This window comes from Ranitomeya imitator, chromosome 2 (genome assembly GCF_032444005.1).
Source record: "Ranitomeya imitator isolate aRanImi1 chromosome 2, aRanImi1.pri, whole genome shotgun sequence".
NCBI lineage: Eukaryota > Metazoa > Chordata > Amphibia > Anura > Dendrobatidae > Ranitomeya > Ranitomeya imitator.
In genome coordinates this window covers 181428065-181450011 of record NC_091283.1, presented here as the reverse complement: position 1 = coordinate 181450011, position 21947 = coordinate 181428065, and the positions used below count along the sequence as shown (strand labels likewise).

The following is a 21947-nucleotide window of genomic DNA, read 5'->3' as shown; positions in this document are numbered from 1 at the left end:
TCCACAGCCAGGGATTTTGCCCATTTGCTGACTAGATCGGGACCGAAAGGATATAAGATATACAACTGCTTCCTACTTGGGAAGCGTTTTTCCGGGTGTTACCAATGCTTTGTAAAGATTCCCTCAAACTCCTCATGATTGGAAAACACCCGGGGAGGGCGTTTTGCCTTTTTGAATTAGACAGTTATTGGGTGAAGGGCACTCCTACTCAATATTCAGGGTATGATTGATGACAGATATGAGGCTGTCGACCATATCCTGGAGTTTGGAAGTTTGGAAGTTTGGTCCGTGTCGGGCTCAGATTCTGACTGACAATCAAGATCGGACCCCGGGGCCACCTTAAGGGAGGAGGAGAGGGACACTGAAGGCATCATGGAAGAAGGGAGAAGGGGAACCAAATGTGGAACTGTAGTGTGTCCACTTCTTGGACCTCATCCTTGACCTTCCACGCCGAGGGTGATAATGGGTGCCTGCGATTCGTCCGGAGAAACAATCAGAGCACTAGTGGTAGCTGACAGGTTAGGTAAACTTTTAAGGACCTGCACCAGGGACTTGGATACCTCGGTTAGGTCATCTAGGCATATGTAGAAGTCTGGGGCTGAGGGGGATTGCTGAAGAGGGCTAAGCCTAGAAGGAAAGAACAGCCTGTACAGAGACTACGCGGTCCTGGGAGCAGATTCTCCTTTGGAGAAGGTCTGTGTGCCTGTTGGACAAAAGGCAGGTCCTGCGGGATTGACAGAGTCTGCGGTTGGAGCTGCAATATCGTCGAGCAAGAGACAAGGAAAGGGAAGGGCTTAGAAAGCCTATGCTGCAAGAAGAAAAGACAAGTGCTCTCATAGGAGGGAAAGCATGCACAGGAACCCTCACACGCTGATTGGCTGGCGCACACAAGGGTGGCGAGAACAGGCCAGCGCTGTAGAGCGATGAGCTGAGCGCTCTAATAGGCCGGAGAGAGCGCACGTGAGCCCTTGAGCGCCGATTGGCTGGCATGCACGAGGGAGGGCATGTACGGGGGAAGTGGAGGCCTGAGAAGCCAGAGTGAATTTCTATTGCGATGTTGGCGCAATGCAAGGGGAAAGATGCATCCATAATCCCTTAGATTCTCCCCTGCTGCCTTGAAGGGTAACTGTGGAGAAGTAGGGAGGGACGGTACCTGTCTGTTCGAGGTCCCAGCTTTCTCTTCTCAATCCAGAGGATGGTGTCAGGAGCCCCAAGGTGAAGGGGTGGGCTCCTGGCAAAGAATCAGGCATCCTCCTTCCCGCACAGTCATGGACCCAGACGGTGCAGAAAACGGTGTAGACTCGAAGAAGGGGAGGGCCACTGAGAAGTGACCACTGTCTTCCTCCTGGTATCGCTCCAAGGAAAGGGCTGGGGTAGGGAAAAGGCACGACACCGCCCTGAGACACACTGGAAGTGTCAGGGGGTAAGGTTCTGCCTCGCAGACCAGAGAGGGTATGATGTGGACAGCACCACACTGTTCTCTTGGTCACATATTTTGGAAAAACGGTGAGAAGTTACACCCTGTTACCCTGAAGAGAAGAATCTGAAAAACAAAGCAAAAAGATTGGTAACACACAAATAAGGTGACCTAAGGAAAAAAAGACGGATCTCGGATCAGATCACCGTCTGCTTCCTACTGACACCAAGCTAAAACTGACAAGCTTTATGTCAGACAGTGGGTGAACCCTGCCGAGAAGGCGACAACTCTTTTTTTTTTTTTTATGTCAATTGTCAGCCTTCCAGAAACAGTAGCTGAATTAAAGTAGATGAAACCTCTATACTTATTGGCCATCAGGACATTATAGTTCGAAAATTACAAGCATCTACTATATAATTGTCTAAGGGTCAATTCCGTCTTTCTGTCTGTCTGTCACGGATATTCTTTGGTCGCGGCCTCTGTGTGTCATGGAAATCCAAGTCGCTGATTGGTCGCGGCAAAACAGCCACGACCAATCAGCGACGGGCAGAGTCCGGAAGGAAATGGCCGGTCCTTCCTCCCCGCAGTCAGTGCCCGGCGCCCGCATTCTCCCCTCCAATCAGCGCTCACATAGGGTTAAGGGCAGCGTTGACCGCGGTGTAACGCACTCGGTTAACGCTGCTATTAACCCTGTGTGACCATCTTTTTACTATTCATGCTTCCTATGCAGCATATTAAAAATATCTAATGTTAAAAATAATTTAAAAAAGTTACATACTCACCCTCGGTTGGCCCCCGGATCGAAGCAACCGGTTACCGATGCTCCTCGCGACGCCCCGGTGACCTCTCCATGCATTGCGGTCTCGCGAGATGATGACGTGCGGTCTCGCGAGACCGCTGCGTCATCATCTCGTGAGACTGCAAAGCACTCTTCAGACCGGAGCGCGCGAGGAGCATCGGTAACCGGCCGCTTCGATCCGGAAGGTGAGTATGTAACTATTTTTTAGTTTAATTCTTTTTTTTTTAACAGGGATATGGTGCATACTACATGACTGGCCAATATATTACGTGACTGGGCAGTATACTACGTGACTGTGCTGTATACTAAGTGGCTCTGTGCTGTATACTACGTGGCTGGGCAATATACTATGTGGCTGGGCAATATACTATGTGGCTGGGCAATATACTATGTGGCTGGGCAATATACTATGTGGCTGGGCAATATACTACGTGACTACGTGTCTGTGCTGTATACTACGTGGCTCTGTGCTGTATACTACGTGGCTGGGCAATATACTACGTGACTACGTGTCTGTGCTGTATACTAAGTGGCTCTGTGCTGTATACTACGTGACTGGGCAATATACTATGTGGCTGGGCAATATACTATGTGGCTGGGCAATATACTATGTGGCTGGGCAATATACTATGTGGCTGGGCAATATACTATGTGGCTGGGCAATATACTACGTGACTACGTGTCTGTGCTGTATACTACGTGGCTCTGTGCTGTATACTACGTGGCTGGGCAATATACTACGTGACTACGTGTCTGTGCTGTATACTATGTGGCTCTGTGCTGTATACTACGTAACTGGGCAATATACTATGTGGCTGGGTAATATACTATGTGTCTGGGCAGTATACTACGTGACTACGTGTCTGTGCTGTATACTACGTGGCTTGGCAATATACTATAAGGTTGGGTAATATACTATGTGGCTGGGCAATATACTATGTAGCTGGGTAATATACTATGTGGCTGGGCAATATACTATGTGGCTAGGCAATATACTACGTGGCTGGGCAATATACTACGTGTCTGTGCTGTATACTACGTGGCTCTGTGCTGTATACTACATCACTGGGCAATATACTATGTGGCTAGGCAATATACTACGTGGCTGGGCAATATACTATGTGGCTCTGTGCTGTATACTACGTCACTGGACAATATACTATGTGGCTGGGCAATATACTATGTGGCTAGGCAATATACTACATGACTGGGCAATATACTACGTGTCTGTGCTGTATACTACGTGGCTCTGTGCTGCATACTACATCACTGGGCAATATACTATGTGGCTAGGCAATATACTACGTGGCTGGGCTATATACTACGTGGCTGGGCTATATACTACGTGGCTGGGCTATATACTACGTGGCTGGGCTATATACTACGTGGCTGGGCTATATACTACATGGTTAGGCAATATACTACGTGGACATGCATATTCTAGAATACCCGATGCGTTAGAATCGGGCCACCATCTAGTTTTACATATTGGTTGGTTTTCACATGTGCTGCCATCTAGTGGCCATAAAACATAAAAAGGTCTCATTTTACAGCTTGCTGTGAAACTGATTGTGCCTCAGATAGATATCTATTTTCTCCCTTTTCCTAAGGGAAAAGTTATCCTTTATCCTAAGGGCTCATACTCACTTGTGCGAAACTCGGATGAGTCTCGCACGGCAATAACCTGCTGCCGGCACTCAGATCGGAGCGTGCGGCCGTATAGGAATACATGCCGCACGCTCCGCTCCTCTGTGCCACGTGCAGTGCCGGGTATTGCCGTACAAGTGAGTATGAGCCCTTAGGATAAGGGATAACTTTGCTCTTTCTAGGGGTCTGACCTCTAGAACCCCAAAAGATCCTGATTCCGAGAAGTAGGTTATCCAGAAACGCAGAGCTTCTCGACTTCTCCTCTGCTCATTTGGAGCATTTGCCAGAAGTAGCGGCACACTGTACTCTGCTTTCTCTGGCAGTTCCATAGACAATGAATGGAGCGGAGGTCTAGCATCTTACGATTCACAGCCTTGTTCTTCGGGTCACTGGGGGTCCTAACACTGAGCTATGAATAGGAGATAACTTTCTAATCTAGAAACACCTCTTCAAGCTGGCCATACACTTTAGATCGGCTGATTGGTCGTTGGACCTTTAACTATTTTTTCCGACCCTCCTATGCACATTTATGTCTTACTAGATGGAGGCCTGATGCTATCACATCGGGAGGGTGGTGATGTTGGTGGAATGGATCCCAGTGGTGGGGAGGGGTCCTTGCGGCGTGGGGTTCTTGCGGCGGGGGAGTCCCAGCAGCTTGGGGTCCGGCGATGACCCACTGGTGGTACTGCGCAAGGGCCTGGTACCACCAGCGGGTGCCATATTGGAATACCCATCACTTGGGTATTCCAATATGGCGGTCGATGTACTTCCGGCGCGGCGCGGTGGATTGTGGGATTTGAGGACGTCCAGACGGAAGTGGATGACAGACAATTTAAGGTAATTATATAAATAGATTAGGTTGAATTCAGACGTATGTAGGGTTCATACATAGACAAATGTGTATGAGGCTGTTATTTCAGGGCAGCACGGTGGCGCAGTGGTTAGCACTACAGCCTTGCAGCGCTGAGGTCCTGGGTTCTAATCCCACCCAGGACAACATCTGCAAAGAGTTTGTATGTTCTCTCCGTGTTTGCGTGGGTTTCCTCCGGGCACTCCGGTTTCCTCCCACATTCCAAAGACATACTGATAGGAATTCTAGATTGTGAGCCCAATCGGGGACAGCGATGATAATGTATGCAAACTGTAAAGCGCTGCGGAATATGTTAGCGCTATATAAAAATAAAGATTATTATTATTATTTCAGGTCAGGAGACCCATGGTTGGTCTGGGCATTACATGGATATCTGAATTCAGCCTTAAAGGGGTTTTCTGGTTCATGGAAAATCTCTAACACCAACTGTAGTTTTTGTTTTTTTTAAGTGCTTTACTCACCCATTTCTGGGTCCAGTGCTGAGACGACAGCACATCTCTCCAGGTCAGTTATTGTCTGCAGACTTGACATCACATTGACAATGCTGCAGCCAATGAATTACTGAACAGAGCAGCTCTGCCCAAGTCGATGCCACGAGCTGCTGAGCTTGATGATTTTCAGCAGTGCCGTTGATCTGACATCAATAATAGACACAGGGAGTAGCTGCAGAAATTCAACATTGGACACCGGAAGGGTCAGTTTAGTTATTTTTTTTTAAACAAAATGCATCTGTGGAAGGGGTCTTCTGAAACCAGAAAACCCCTTTAAGAATAGAGGAGTAAGGCCATGTTCACACAGTGCGTTTTTTTCTGCGGAACCGCAGCGTTTTTGCCGCTGCGGTTCCGCAGCTGTTTTCCATGCAGGGTACAGTACAATGTACCCTATGGAAAACAGGAACCACTGTGCACATGATGCGGGAATCAGGAAAAAAAGCCGCGCTGAATAGCCGCGGTAAAAAAGAAGTACCATGTCACTTCTTTTTTCGGAGCCGCAGCGGTTCTGCACCCATAGACCTCCATTGTGAGGTCAAACCCGCAGATCAAAAATATATCTGCGGGTTTTATTGCGGTTTGTGGTGCCGAACCGCTGCAGCAGGAAGTGCGGGGAAGCGGGCGGAAGTGCGTGGGCGGAGTGTGGCTGCCCCGATCCCACCCCCCCATGCTCCGATGCCCCCTCCCGTGCTCCGATGCCCCACCCCCGTGCTCCGATGCCCCCCCCGTGCCCTAATCTCCCCCCCTTATACTTACCCGGCCTCCCGGTGTCCGTCCGGCCGTCTTCTCCCTGGGCGCCGCCATCTTGCAAAATGGCGGGCGCATGCGCAGTGCGCCCGCCGAATCTGCCGGCAGGCAGATTCGTTCCAAAGTGCATTTTGATCACTGAGATATAACCTCTCAGTGATCAAAATAAAAAAAATAGTAAATGACACCCCCCCCCCCCCCCCTTTGTCACCCCCATAGGTAGGGACAATAAAAAAATTAAGAATTTTTTTTTTTTTCCACTAAGGTTAGAATAGGGTTAGGGGTAGGGTTAGGGTATTTTCAGCCATTTTAACCCTAAAAAACTTCCTAGAAAACACACAGACTCTGCATAGAAAACTGCATAAAAAAACGCATAAAAAAACGCATCAAAAAACGCACCAAAAAAAGGACCTGCGTTTTCTGCAAAGAGCTGCGGTTTCAGTCCTGAAAAAAAAGGATGGAAATCAGGAACGTGTGAACATACCCTAAGTGTCTGCTGGACCCCCCTGGGGCTAGTTTGTGTCCTTTGAGGGGAAAAAAAAGGATCATGCATGTTGAAATTCAACATGTCTGACCCTTATTTCTCTGGACCTTGAACACACGACAATTCAATACACATTAAATGGTCATCTGGGACTAGGCAGCTTTAGCCAACATGTGCATGGCCACCCTCATCTGTGGGGGGCTGCTGATATCACTGCCTATGCTAAGGTTTAGATACCACAAATTTGCTGTAATTGCGCATTATGGTATTCATTATTTAACACCTTAAAGGGGTTGTCCAGACTTGGAATTCAAGTTGGAGTCACTCTATGCACTGTCAGGATTCCCAGGGGCCAAGATCAGGCGGTCACACGACTACAAGTACAGGTCCTTCTCAAAAAATTAGCATATAGTGTTAAATTTCATTATTTACCATAATGTAATGATTACAATTAAACTTTCATATATTATAGATTCATTATCCACCAACTGAAATTTGTCAGGTCTTTTATTGTTTTAATACTGATGATTTTGGCATACAACTCCTGATAACCCAAAAAACCTGTCTCAATAAATTAGCATATTTCACCCATCCAATCAAATAAAAGTGTTTTTTAATAACAAACAAAAAAACCATCAAATAATAATGTTCAGTTATGCGCTCAATACTTGGTCGGGAATCCTTTGGCAGAAATGACTGCTTCAATGCGGCGTGGCATGGAGGCAATCAGCCTGTGACACTGCTGAGATGTTATGGAGGCCCAGGATGCTTCAATAGCGGCCTTAAGCTCATCCAGAGTGTTGGGTCTTGCGTCTCTCAACTTTCTCTTCACAATATCCCACAGATTCTCTATGGGGTTCAGGTCAGGAGAGTTGGCAGGCCAATTGAGCACAGTAATACCATGGTCAGTAAACCATTTACCAGTGGTTTTGGCACTGTGAGCAGGTGCCAGGTCGTGCTGAAAAATGAAATCTTCATCTCCATAAAGCATTTCAGCCGATGGAAGCATGAAGTGCTCCAAAATCTCCTGATAGCTAGCTGCATTGACCCTGCCCTTGATGAAACACAGTGGACCAACACCAGCAGCTGACATGGCACCCCACACCATCACTGACTGTGGGTACTTGACACTGGACTTCAGGCATTTTGGCATTTCCTTCTCCCCAGTCTTCCTCCAGACTCTGGCACCTTGATTTCCGAATGACATGCAAAATTTGCTTTCATCAGAAAAAAGTACTTGGGACCACTTAGCAACAGTCCAGTGCTGCTTCTCTGTAGCCCATTTCGGCACCTGTAGCCCATTTCCTGCACACGCCTGTGCACGGTGGCTCTGGATGTTTCCACACCAGACTCAGTCCACTGCTTCCTCAGGTTCCCCAAGGTCTGGAATCGGTCCTTCTCCACAATCTTCCTCAGGGTCCGGTCTCCTCTTCTCGTTGTACAGCGTTTTCTGCCACATTGTTTCCTTCCAACAGACTTACCATTGAGGTGCCTTGATACAGCACTCTGGGAACAGCCTATTTGTTGAGAAATTTCTTTCTGGGTCTTACCCTCTTGCTTGAGGGTGTCAATGATGGCCTTCTTGACATCTGTCAGGTCGCTAGTCTTACCCATGATGGGGGTTTTGAGTAATGAACCAGGCAGGGAGTTTATAAAAGCCTCAGGTATCTTTTGCATGTGTTTAGAGTTACCGTATATACTCGAGTATAAGCCGAGATTTTCAGCCCAAATTTTTGGGCTGAAAGTGCCCCCCTCGGCTTATACTCGAGTCACGGTAGCGGTGGGGTCGGCGGGTGAGGGGCTGAGGGCGCTGGGGTATACTTACCTAGTCCCAGCGATCCTCGCGCTGTCCCTGCCGTCCCACGGGCTTCGGCGCTGCAGTTTCTTCCTCTCTTCAGCGGTCACGTGGGACCGCTCATTACAGAAATGAATAAGCGGCTCCACCTCCCATAGGGGCGGAGCCGCTTATTCATTTCTCTAATCAGCGGTGCCGGTGACCGCTGATAGAGAAAGAAGCTGCGGCACCGAAGACAGGAGGGGACAGCGCGAGGATCGCCAGGACTAGGTGAGTATAGCATATTCACCTGTCCTCGTTCCAGCCGCCGGGCGCCGATCCATCTTCCCGGCCGGCGCCTCCATCTTCCCGGCGTCTCTGCTCTCTGACTGTTCAGGCAGAGGGCGCGATGACGCATATAGTGTGCGCGGCGCCCTCTGCCTGATCAGTCAGAGCAGAGACGCCGGGAAGATGGAGGCGCCGGAACGAGACGCCGGGAGCTGCAATCAAGGGAGGTGAGTATGTGTTTTTTTTTCTTTATTGCGGCAGCGGCGGCACAAATTTATGTGGAACATCTATGGGGCACAGTGAACGGTGCAGAGCACCGTATATGGCACAGCACAGCTATGGGGCACAGTGAACGGTGCAGAGCACCGTATATGGCACAGCACAGCTATGGGGCACAGTGAACGGTGCAGAGCACCGTATATGGCACAGCACAGCTATGGGGCACAGTGAACGGTGCAGAGCACCGTATATGGCACAGCACAGCTATGGGGCACAGTGAACGGTGCAGAGCACCGTATATGGCACAGCACAGCTATGGGGCACAGTGAACGGTGCAGAGCACCGTATATGGCACAGCACAGCTATGGGGCACAGTGAACGGTGCAGAGCACCGTATATGGCACAGCACAGCTATGGGGCACAGTGAACGGTGCAGAGCACCGTATATGGCACAGCTATGGGGCACAGTGAACGGTGCAGAGCACCGTATATGGCACAGCACAGCTATGGGGCACAGTGAACGGTGCAGAGCACCGTATATGGCACAGCTATGGGGCACAGTGAACGGTGCAGAGCACCGTATATGGCACATCTATGGGGCACAATGAACGGTGCAGAGCACCGTATATGGCACAGCTAGGGGGCACAATGAACGGTGCAGAGCACTATATGGTTCACACCTATGGGGAAATATGAACGGTGCAGAGCACTATATGGCACAGCTATGGGGAAATAATGATCTATTTTTATTTTTGAAATTCACCGGTAAATGCTGCATTTCCACCCTAGGCTTATACTCGAGTCAATAAGTTTTCCCAGTTTTTTGTGGCAAAATTAGGGGGGTCGGCTTATACTCGGGTCGGCTTATACTCGAGTATATACGGTAATTAGTTGATTCAGAAGATTAGGGTAATAGGTCGTTTAGAGAACCTTTTCTTGATATGCTAATTTATTGAGACAGGTTTTTTGGGTTATCAGGAGTTGTATGCCAAAATCATCAGTATTAAAACAATAAAAGACCTGACAAATTTCAGTTGATGGATAATGAATCTATAATATATGAAAGTTTAATTGTAATCATTACATTATGGTAAATAATGAAATTTAACACTATATGCTAATTTTTTGAGAAGGACCTGTATGTGACTTGCATACTTCCGGTCACATTTATACTAGATGTGTCCAGCCTCGCTCAATTTACTTGTACTGAGCAAAGCTGTGCACGTCTAGTTGGCACGCAACGGCCAAAATATTAAGGCCCTTTTAAACTCTGCCTAAAAATAAAACATCTTTGAATTTGAGCCTATATTTTAATGAATTTGGGGGAAAACGCACCACAAAAAGAAAATTATACAATTGGGCCAATTTCTGCAAACTTTATAATGAATTTGGAGAAAAAAAATAAAGACAAAACAAAAAATGAAAAAAAAACAAAAAAACTGAAATACATTGGTACCTATATATCTGCTAAGTTTTCACCACACCACCTTGCCTCATGTGAATAAACATTTATGTATTCAATCAATGAATGTACAGTGATATAAATAGACACCATCCAGTCGGAGGACTTTATGTCTCTGCATTACCTCAAAATCCCTCCTAAATAAGTTACCGTACCTAACATTCTAAAAAATGTACTAGGCCTCATTTATCAAAGTCGCCTCTAGCAACCAATCACAGATCAGCTTACATTTTTCCAGCGCAGGGTAAGAAATGAAAGCTGAACTCTGATTGGTTGCTATGGGCAAAAATGACAGATTTTCTTGTAGACAGTTTTGTTAAATGAGGCCTAGTGTGTGGTAAATGTTCTCACAATTCACAACATCTGTTAATCTCTTAAACTGGGATTACATGTGGGAGCAGACAATTTCCCATGTCACTGATAGGCATATTAATAACATGGCCGCTTGCAACACGGGTACAGGATGTGTCCTAAATCTCCTCAGGGCTTTTTCCCTCCAGAGACACTAATTCGGCATTATTTCCACAGAATTAAGTAAAAGGCTAAAAGTGGAATATTGTAAACAAAGTCCAACGTGATATAATGGAGTCAAGCTGTGCATGAGGCGTTGCCATTACTACATGCACCATCCCCATGGCATTACACTTTTTTTTTTTTACTAGTGTACTAGAAAACTGCTTATAGGGCAATTCCCTAATATACTATATTTACCTCACAATAAATAATCTAACCACTCTGCCCTAATACTGACCGACAAAGGGCGATTTCATGGGGTTTTGGGCCCGTGAGGGGATGGCGAGAGGTGACTAAATTTACTGATATACAGGCGTTGATGAATATCAGGGGCTGCCAAAATGTTATCATCTACACCCAATTCTACAGTGGGGTTCATGTTTCTGAAGTAACTGTAAGGCCACACCGTGTGTCTTGTTGTCTTGTGCATGGAACTAATACATATTCACATTAATACTACCGTAATTGTAAAGGTGAAAATGGTGGCTAAGGCTGGTTTCACACTTGCGTTTCAAAATGCATGCGTTTTTAAAAAAAAAAAACGCATGGTGAAAACACGCATGTAAACGCGTGCAAACGCTGCGTTTTTTTGACGCATGCGTTTTTGCATGTGGTGAAAAAAACGCGGCGTTTTGACGCGTTTACATGCGTTTTTTCATGCGTTTGTGTTTTTTAAACGCACGCAGATAAATGTGTGACAGCTGCCAATCATCAAAATAAAGTAAAAAACCCACTATAAACAGAAAGAGCTAGGGCTAGGGTTAGGGGTAGGGTTAGGGGTAGGGATCCTAACCCTAACCCTAAAGGGATCCTAACCCTAACCCTACCCCTAACGGGATCCTAACCCTAACCCTACCCTTAAAGGGATTAGGGTTAGGGGTAGGGTTAGGATCCCTTTATCAATTTTATGGTGTAGGGTTAGGGGTAGGATCCCTTTATCAATTTTATGGTGTGGGGTGGTTTATCAGTGTGTTTTTATGGTTTAAAAAAAAAAAACGCATGCGTTTTTAATGCATGCACAAAAAAATGCATGCGTTCCCATTGAAAACGCCAAAAAACGCCTCTCAAAAATACTACAAGTTGCATTTTTGAAAATGAATGCATGCAGTAAAAAAACGCATGCGATTGAAAACGCGACCAAACGCGTACACAAAAAAACGCATGCGTTTTCAATGTTAAATATAGGGAAAAAAACGCATACTTTTTTTGTGCAAAAAACGCTGCAGACAAAAACGCAAGTGTGAAACCACCCTAACAATAGCTATGTACCCAGCTCAAGACCTGGCTAGTGGCTACTATTCTGGCATGCTTTATAAATCTAAAGACAGGATGGTCCAGCTCAACGAATGTATATTAAAATGCATTTATAATGCTTTATTGCAATACGCTTAAGGTCTCCTTCACACATCTATATAAAACACGTACGTGAAAAAAAACGATACAGGTGCCAGTGGTTTCTATCTGCGTGTCCCTTTTTACCGTCAGTCATCAGTGCTTTTCCGGCATGGATAAAGAAAGAAATGACAAAGTGTCTCCTATACTTTGCATTGCTAAACAGCACATAGATAGTACACAGATGACATCCGTGTGCTGTACAGGTTTTTCAAGGACCTATAGACTTGCATTGGCCCTTTTCATCCGTGCTGCCGGAAAAAAATAGACATGTCTCCACGTGTTTGGCATGGACATACTGTCCATGTAAAAACACAGACATGTGTATAGCACCATAGGTTATAATACGTACGTGTGGTATCCGTGAAAAAAAAAAAATGGATATCACAAGTACAGAAAACACAGACGTGTGAAGGAGGCCTAATATGTACTGCAAATTCATACAAATTCCATACCACCAATGCATTTCTAGCATCAAGTGCCCTTTCTCATGTTATATCACCATCCAGTGTCCTTACACCAGGAGGAAGTGCATGTGATGCCAGAAACGTGTTGGTGGTATGGATTTTTTATGGATTTTCTATACCCGTTTTAAACATCTTGCAATAAAGTATTAAAGAAATTTTAACCCCTTTACCCCCAAGGGTGGTTTGCACGTTAATGACCGGGCCAATTTTTACAATTCTGACCACTGTCCCTTTATGAGGTTATAACTCTGGAACGCTTCAATGGATTCCAGTGATTCTGACAATGTTTTCTCGTGACATATTGTACTTCATGACAATGGTAAAAATTCTTTGATAGTACTTGCGTTTATTTGTGAAAAAAACGGAAATTTGGCGAAAATTATGAAAATTTCGCAATTTTCCAACTTTAAATTTTTATGCAATTAAATCACAGATATATGTCCCACAAAATACTTAATAAGTAACATTTCCCACATGTTTACTTTACATCAGCACAATTTTGGAAACAAAATTTTTTTTTTTGTTAGGGAGTTATAAGGGTTAAAAGTTGACCAGCAATTTCTCATTTTTACAACACCATTTTATTTTAGGGACCACATCTCATTTGAAGTCATTTTGAGGGGTCTATATGATAGAAAATACCCAAGTGTGACACCATTTTAAAAACTGCACCCCTCATGGTGCTCAAAACCATATTCAAGAAGTTTATTAACCCTTCTGGTGCTTCACAGGAATTTTTGGAATGTTTAAATAAAAATGAACATTTAACTTTTTTTCACAAAAAATTTAATTCAGCTCCAATTTGTTTTATTTTACCAAGGGTAACAGGAGAAAATGGACCGCAAAAGTTGTTGTACAATTTGTCCTGAGTACACCGATACCCCATATGTGGGGGTAAACCACTGTTTGGGAGCATGACAGAGCTCGGAAGCGAAGGAGCGCCATTTGACTTTTCAATGCAAAATTGACTGGAATCGAGATGGGACACCATGTTGCGTTTGGAGAGCCCCTGATGTGCCTAAACATTGAAACCCCCCACAAGTGACAACATTTTGGAAAGTAGACCCCCTAAGGAACTTATCTAGAGGTGTGGTGAGCACTTTGACCCACCAAGTGCTTCACAGAACTTTATAATGCAGAACCGTAAAAATAAAAAATCATATTTTTTCACAAAAATTATCTTTTCGCCCCCAATTTTTTATTTTCCCAAGAGTAAGAGAAGAAATTGGACCCCAAAAGTTGTTGTACAATTTGTCCTGAGTACGCTGATACCCCATATGTGGGGGTAAACCACTGTTTGGGCGCATGGGAGAGCTCGGAAGGGAAGGAGCGCCGTTTGACTTTTCAATGCAAAATTGACAGGAATTGAGATGGGACGCCATGTTGCGTTTGGAGAGCCACTGATGTGCCTAAACATTGAAACCCCCCACAAGTGACACCATTTTGGAAAGTAGACCCCCTAAGGAACTTATCTAGATGTGTGGTGAGCGCTTTGACCCACCAAGGGCTTCACAGAAGTTTATAATGCAGAGCCGTAAAAATAAAACAAACATTTTTTCCCACAAAAATTATTTTTTAGCCCCCAGTTTTGTATTTTCCTGAGGGTAATAGGAGAAATTCGACCCCAAAAGTTGTTGTCCAATTTGTCCTGAGTACGCTGATACCCCATATGTGGAGGGAACCACCGTTTGGGCGCATGGGAGGGCTCGGAAGGGAAGGAGTGCCATTTGGAATGCAGACTGGGGCGTGGCCTAGCGACGAATGTGAGCGGACGTGCGAAGGGTCTCTCTCCCTGCACCGCTCCTTAAACCTACCCTTTCAGGCGCCGCCGAACGCCGAAAACCGGGCAGAGGGACCCCGCAAGTCCCCGGCGAGGGGAAGAAGGCTCCGGAGTTGATAAGCGGTGAGGAGCGGAGATGCCGCGCCGCAAACAGTCGGCGCCTGCAGCCGGCGCGAAAATTCAAGATGGCGCCGTGGCCGAGGAGGAGGCGGCCAGGGCCAGCGCTACATACCGCCGGAGGCTGGAGGTAATAGCCCGGCTGGAGCGATTTGCCCGCACGGAGGAGGGGGGAGCCCTGCTGCTGGGTCCAGAGGGACTTGAGGTGGAGGAAGCCCTGATGAGGCAAGAAAGTGGAGGGGACGCTGGGACCGGTGAAGTGGAGGTGCAATGTTCCCCAGGGAGGGTGCAGGGAGCGCACAGTGCAGAAAGTGTGACACCTGCTGCTAGCCCTGTGCAGACCAATGACTCTGATGTGGTACAGCAGCCAAGGATGGGGGAACCAACACTGCAGGACATTTTCTCTGTCGTTATTCACTGCAAATCTGCCTTGGCCGCGCTGAATCTGAGGGTGGATGATCTGACAGTTGAAATAAAGTCCCTTAACTCTGCTATGCGCAAAGTGGAGAAAAGAGTGGAGGTGGTGGAGGAGCGTGTGGGCAGTGTGGAGGATCAGACAAACGAACTGTTAAAAAGAGAAAAGAAATATATTCAACGAATTGCAGAGCTGGAATTTAAGACAGATGATTTGGAAAACCGATCTCGGAGAAACAATTTAAGAATAATTGGGGTGCCGGAGAAGGTGGAGGGAAATAATTCCACTGAATATATTGAGGCATGGCTCAAGAACTCGGTGGGAGGAGCAGACCTTACCAAACATTTCTCGGTGGAAAGGGCTCATCGGGTCCCCACTCGCCCTCTGCCGTCCGGCTCGGCCCCTCGTGCCATATTGGCAAAAATTCTGGACTACCGGGATCGGGAGACTTTACTGAGAAAGGCCAGGCTGAGTGATGGCCTGAGTATAAATGGGAATCGGATCTCCATTTATCCGGACTACTCGGCATCGGTGCAGAAACTTAGAATGAAGTTTGGGGAGGTCAAGCGACGGCTCCGTGAACTGGACCTAAAATATTCAATGCTCTACCCAGCTAAGCTTAGGGTCGTGGCGCTGGACCGTGTTCAATTTTTTCAAAATCCGGAGGAGGCGATGCAATGGCTGGACACCAACGCCAAGAAGATTGGCACTGAGCGGAACCGTTAAGAATGTTTCGGAAGGATTGTGACTCTGCTGGTTCTGCCTCTCTTCGTTGGAGGGGTCCTTTCTGAATGTTACTGTTGTAGATGGTTCAACTGCACCTAACGTTTACAGTATTATGTTCGGCGGCGTAATGAATATTTCATATTGGTCGCGGTGTGGGGGGAAGAGATGGACGGCAAAAGACTTAGTTCTAGGGTATACTAAGTGCCCTCGGTTCTCATTTGGAATGCAGACTTAGATGGAATAGTCTGCAGGCGTCACATTGCGTTTGCAGAGCCCCTAATGTACCTAAACAGTAGAAACCCCCCACAAGTGACCCCATATTGGAAACTAGACCCCCCAGGGAACTCATCTAGATGTGTTGGGAGAACTTTGAACCCCCAAATGTTTCACTACAGTTTATAACGCAGAGCCGTGAAAATAAAAAATCTTTTTTTTTTTCCCACAAAAATTATTTTTTAGCCCCTAGTTTGTTTTTTCCCAAGGGTAACAGGAGAAATTGGACCCCAAAAGTTGTTGTCCTATTTGTCTTGAGTACGCTGATACCCCATATGTTGGGGCAAACCCCTGTTTGGGCACACGGGAGAGCTCGGAAGGGAAGGAGCACTGTTTTACTTTTTCAACGCAGAATTGGCTGGAATTGAGATCGGACGCCATGTCGTGTTTGGAGAGCCCCTGATGTGCCTAAACAGTGGAAACCCTCCAATTATAACTGAAGCCCTAATCCAAACACACCCCTAACCATAATTCCAACGGTAACCCTAACCACACCCCTAACCCTGACACACCCCTAATCCCAACCCTATTCCCAACTGTAAATGTAATCTAAACCCTAACCCTAACTTTAGCCCCAACCCTAACTGTAGCCCCAACCCTAACCCTAACCCTAGCCCTAACCCTAGCCCTAGCCCCAACCCTAACCCTAACGGGAAAATGGATATAAATACATTTTTTTAATTTTTCCCTAACTAAGGGGGTGATGAAGGGGGGTTTGATTTACTTTTATAGCGAGTTTTTTAGCGGATTTTTATGATTGGCAGCCGTCACACACTGAAAGACGCTTTTTATTGCAAAAAATATTTTTTGCGTTACCACATTTTGAGAGCTATAATTTTTCCATATTTTGGTCCACAGAGTCATGTGAGGTCTTGTTTTTTGCGGGACGAGTTGACGATTTTATTGGTAACATTTTCAGGCACGTGACATTTTTTGATCGCTTTTTATTCCGATTTTTGTGAGGAAGAATGACCAAAAAACAGCTATTCATGAATTTCTTTTGGGGGAGGCGTTTATACCGTTCCGCGTTTGGTAAAATTGATAAAGCAGTTTTATTCTTCGGGTCAGTACGATTACAGCGACACCTCATTTATATCATTTTTTTTATGTTTTGGCGCTTTTATACGATAAAAACTATTTTACGGAAAAAATTATTATTTTTGCATCGCTTTATTCTCAGGACTATAACTTTTTTATGTTTTTGCTGATGATGCTGTGTGGCGGCTCGTTTTTTGCGGGACAAGATGACGCTTTCAGCGGTACCATGGTTATTTATATCCATCTTTTTGATCGCGTGTTATTCCACTTTTTGTTCGGCGGTATGATAATAAAGCGTTGTTTTTTGCCTCGTTTTTTTTTTTTTTTTTTTCTTACGGTGTTTACTGAAGGGGTTAACTAGTGGGCCAGTTTTATAGGTCGGGCCGTTACGGACGCGGCGATACTAAATATGTGTACTTTTATTGTTTTGTTTTTTTTATTTAGATAAAGAAATGTATTTATGGGAATATTTTTTTTTTTTTCATTATTTTGAAATATTTTTTTTTAATTTTTTTTTACACATTTGAAACATTTTTTTTTTACTTTGTCCCAGGGGGGGACATCACAGATCGGTGATCTGACAGTCTGCACAGCACTCTGTCAGATCACCGATCTGATAGGAGTGCAGGCTGCTTCACAGTGCCTGCTCTGAGCAGGCTCTGTGAAGCCACCTCCCTCCCTGCAGGACCCGGATCCGCGGCCATCTTGGATCCGGGCCTGGAGCAGGGAGGGAGGGAGGTAAGACCCTCGCAGCAACGCGATCACATCGCGTTGCTGCGGGGGGCTCAGGGAAGCCCGCAGGGAGCCCCCTCCCTGCGCGGTGCTTCCCTGCACCGCCGGCACATCGCGATCATCTTTGATCGCGGTGTGCCGGGGGTTAATGTGCCGGGGGCGGTCTTTGACCGCTCCTGGCACATAGTGCCGGATGTCAGCTGCGATAGGCAGCTGACACCCGGCCGCGATCGGCGGCGCTCCCCCCGTGAGCGCTGCCGATCGCATATGACGTACTATTGCGTCCTTGGGAAGTAAAGCCCACCCCACATGGACGCAATAGTACGTCTAATGGCAGAAAGGGGTTAATACACAGTACAGACCAAAAGTTTGGACACGCCTTCTCATTTTAAGGTTTTTCTGTATTTTCATGACTATGAAAATTGTACATTCACACTGAAGGCATCAAAACTATGAATTAACACATGTGGAACTATATACTCAACAAAAAAGTGTGAAACAACTGAAATTATGTCTTATATTCTAGGTTCTTCAAAGTAGCCACCTTTTGCTTTGATGACTGCTTTGCACACTCTTGGCATTCTCGTGATGAACTTCAAGAGGTAGTCACCGGGAATGGTCTTCCAACAATCTTGAAGGAGTTCCCAGAGATGCTTAGCACTTGTTGGCCCTTTTGCCTTCACTCTGCGGTCCAGCTCACCCCAAACCATCTCGATTGGGTTCAGGTCTGGTGACTGTGGAGGCCAGGTCATCTGGCGTAGCCCCCCATCACTCTCCTTCTTGGTCAAATAGCCCTTACACAGCCTGCAGGTGTGTTAGGGGTCATTGTCCTGTTGAAAAATAAATGATGGTCCAACTAAACGCAAACCGGATGGAATAGCATGCCGCTGCAAGATGCTGTGGTAGCCATGATGGTTCAGTATGCCTTCAATTTTTGAATAAATCCCCAACAGTGTCACCAGTAAAGCACCCCCACACCATCACACCTCCTTCTCCATTCTTCACGGTGGGAACCAGGCATGTAGAGTCCATCCGTTCACCTTTTCTGCATCGCACAAAGACACGGTGGTTGGAACCAAAGATCTCAAATTTGGACTCATCAGACCAAAGCACAGATTTCCACTGGTCTAATGTCCATTCCTTGTGTTCTTTAGCCCAAACAAGTCTCTTCTGCTTGTTGCCTGTCCTTAGCAGTGGTTTCCTAGCAGCTATTTTACCATGAAGGCCTGCTGCACAAAGTCTCCTCTTAACAGTTGTTGTAGAGATGTCTGCTGCTAGAACTCTGTGTGGCATTGATCTGGTCTCTAATCTGAGCTGCTGTTAAGCTGCGATTTCTGAGGCTGGTGACTCAGATAAACTTATCCTCAGAAGCAGAGGTGACTCTTGGTCTTCCTTTCCTGGGGCGGTCCTCATGTGAGCCAGTTTCTTTGAAGCGCTTGATGGTTTTTTTCGAACTGACTGACCTTCTAATTTTTCGAACTGACTGACCTTCATTTCTTAAAGTAATGATGGTCACTCGTTTTTCTCTACTTAGCTGCTTTTTTCTTGCCATAATACAAATTCTAACAGTCTATTCAGTAGGACTATCAGCTGTGTACCCACCAGACTTCTGCACAACACAACTGATGGTCGCAATCCCATTTATAAGGCAAGAAATCCCACTTACTAAACCTGACAGGGCACACCTGTGAATTGAAAACCATTCCCGGTGACTACCTCTTGAAGCTCATCAAGAAAATGCCAAGAGTGTACAAAGCAGTCATCAAAGCAAAAAGTGGCTACTTTGAAGAACCTAGAATATAAGACATAATTTCAGTTGTTTCACACTTTTTTGTTAAGTATATAATTCCACATGTGTTAATTCATAGTTTTGATGCCTTCAGTGTGAATGTACAATTTTCATAGTCATGAAAATACAGAAAAATCTTTAAATGAGAAGGTGTGTCTAAACTTTTGGTCTGTACTGTACATCGTCAAGCCGGACCATTCTTTCTTTGGATATACAGTAATACATATTCACATGCAGGGGCAGACACAGACAGGAGAGGGCCCCTGGGAAAGAACAATATATGGGCCCTTTTGCATGCCAAAAACTGGTCTGCTGCAGAAGCTGCTTTATAGGTGGTAGTGGCCCCCTTCCTTCTTGGGCCCCTGTGCAGGTACAAAGATTGCACCAAGGGTATGTCCGCCTCTGTTCACACATCCATGTTTCAAATGGTTATCATGCAGATGTTATCTCTGTGCCGTCCATTCACACCAACTTATTGACATATGTCTGTCTGATTAAACCTGCACATAATAAGGCTTCTTTCACACTAGCGTCGGAATCTCCCCGTCGCAATGCGTCGGGGAGAGATTCCGTCGCTAGCGTTTAACGCATTGCACAACGGAGGCAGCGGATGCATTTCTCCGGCGCATCCGCTGCCCCATTGTAAGGTGCGGGGAGGTGGGGGCGGAGTTCCGCGGTCGGAAAAAGCGGTCCGTCAGGAGCAAAAAACGTTACATGTAGCGTTTTTTGCTCCCGACGGTCCGTAAAAGCACGACGCATCCGTGGCAATCCGTCGCAAATGTGTCGTCAATACAAGTCTATGGGGAAAAAACGCATCCTGCAAGCACTTTTGCAGGATGCGTTTTTTCTGCAAAACGACGCATTGTGATGGATTGCAGAAAACGCTAGTGTGAAAGTAGCCTAATTTGGTCTGTAAGTAAAAAAGAAAGCCATAAACAATAAATGTGGTTGTGGTGCTGAGCTGCAGCTCCACTAAACAGTGAACGGAGCAATGCTGCCCCTGACTCCGCTGAATGTTCACATCTGACTGCTAACAGTTGCCCGGTGGGGGGTACTGGGTGTCAGACCACCACTGATCTGATATTGATGGGTTATCAATATAGTAAGCCTGGAACTTTAACCGAGGACTAGAATTCCTGCAAAACAATGTGCACATGTGCTTTAAAGACTGCCATGAGGAGCACATAATGAATATCTATGTGGAAGTATTTATATAAGTGCACGCACCCTCTATTATCCCACAGATGTGCTCATTACTACCAGCTTACATGGAGATTAGCTGAGATTGACCCTATTAAACATTGCTTAGTAACATATACTCACATGATTGCAGCTGGCAGGGGTGCCGCAGCTGGCAGGGGTGCCGCAGCATCGCTTACACCGTTGTGCAGTAGTCGCCATGTATCCAACCACTCTGCCTCTGAATGGGACCATCACCTACAGCATGATGTGGAGAGGCTGAAGATACACCATCACATACAGTACATCTTCAGAGCAATGGTAATCTAGTACTCTACAAGCAAAAACTAACCGTGTGCCTCTGCCGTTCCCGTCTGTACCAGTCACCTGCATGGCCTACTACAGCACGCCATCCATAGGTGCCAGGTAGGGAACATTTATTATAGTATGAAACTCAAATCCAATCTACCGTATATGGAGTCATTACAGCTTCCACTATGGAGGTCACCCTGCTGCCCCGATCTCCCAAACAGCACATCTGCTTCACAATGCAGCTGTACAGCACAGCTGGCACCTGCACCCGATGTAGGGCGTACATATACGTCCTGTCGGGAGGGGTTTAGACAGATTAGTCCATAGATGATGGATGCCGCCGTTCCATATGTTAAATGGAAACAAACACGGGGATTTACTAAAGTCTGCCTATCCCCACTCATTAGGCATGGACTTTAAGGCTATGTGCACACGTTGGGGAATGAGGTGCAGAATTTTCTGCACAAAATCCACATCTCCTGGCAGAATCCGCAGGGGCAGATTTGCTGCAGATTTTCTGTGGATTTTGTGCGGTTTTTATGCGGAATTGATGCGAATTTTCTGCGGTTTTTACCACTGCGCATTTCTATAATGGAAGGGTGCAGAAACGCTGCAGATCTGCACAAAAGAAGTGACATGCACTTCTTTTAAATCTGCGGATTTTTCCGCACAGCTTTTTTTTCTTCACATTGATTTACATTGTACTGTAAGTCACAGTGCGGATGTGCAGCGTTTCTGCGCAGAAAAATCCGCTGCGGATCCGCACTAAATCCGCATCGTGGGCACACAGCCTAAAAGGGAAGGTCAAGATTACGATACTGATGATCGATCCTAAGGACAAGTCAGGAATATCAGATCGGTGGGAGTCGGACACCTGACCCCCTCACCTATCAGCTGTAGCAGTTTTCCGCAGCCTCTGGAAGTAATCAGCGTGACTGAAATACCACAGCGCCACAGTAGTGTAGTGGCCGTTCCCATGTACTGCAGGTCAGATCCAATGTCTAAGTAGCACTGA

At 46.1% G+C, this 21947-nt stretch overlaps 1 protein-coding gene across 6 annotated transcripts in view; it reads right to left on the bottom strand.

Moving 5' to 3' along the window:
• Nucleotides 1-21947, bottom strand: part of KYAT1 (kynurenine aminotransferase 1) — a 71216-nt gene that overhangs the window by 48329 nt on the left and 940 nt on the right. Inside the window, exons 2-3 of one of the 6 annotated variants that reach the window (XM_069748190.1) lie at nt 20765-20861; nt 1154-1543 (exon numbers count right to left, since the gene is read on the bottom strand). The exons of 2 other annotated variants lie outside the window; for them this stretch is intronic. Coding sequence is in view for 2 of the 4 variants with exons in the window: in XM_069748185.1 (XP_069604286.1) it covers nt 20765-20875 (111 nt within the window). In the remaining 2 variants the exon portion in view is untranslated. Of the gene's footprint in view, nt 1-1153; nt 1544-20764; nt 20879-21947 lie in introns of all 6 variants that reach the window. 3 more of the 6 variants (XM_069748185.1, XM_069748186.1, XM_069748189.1) reach the window with 3 other exon arrangements.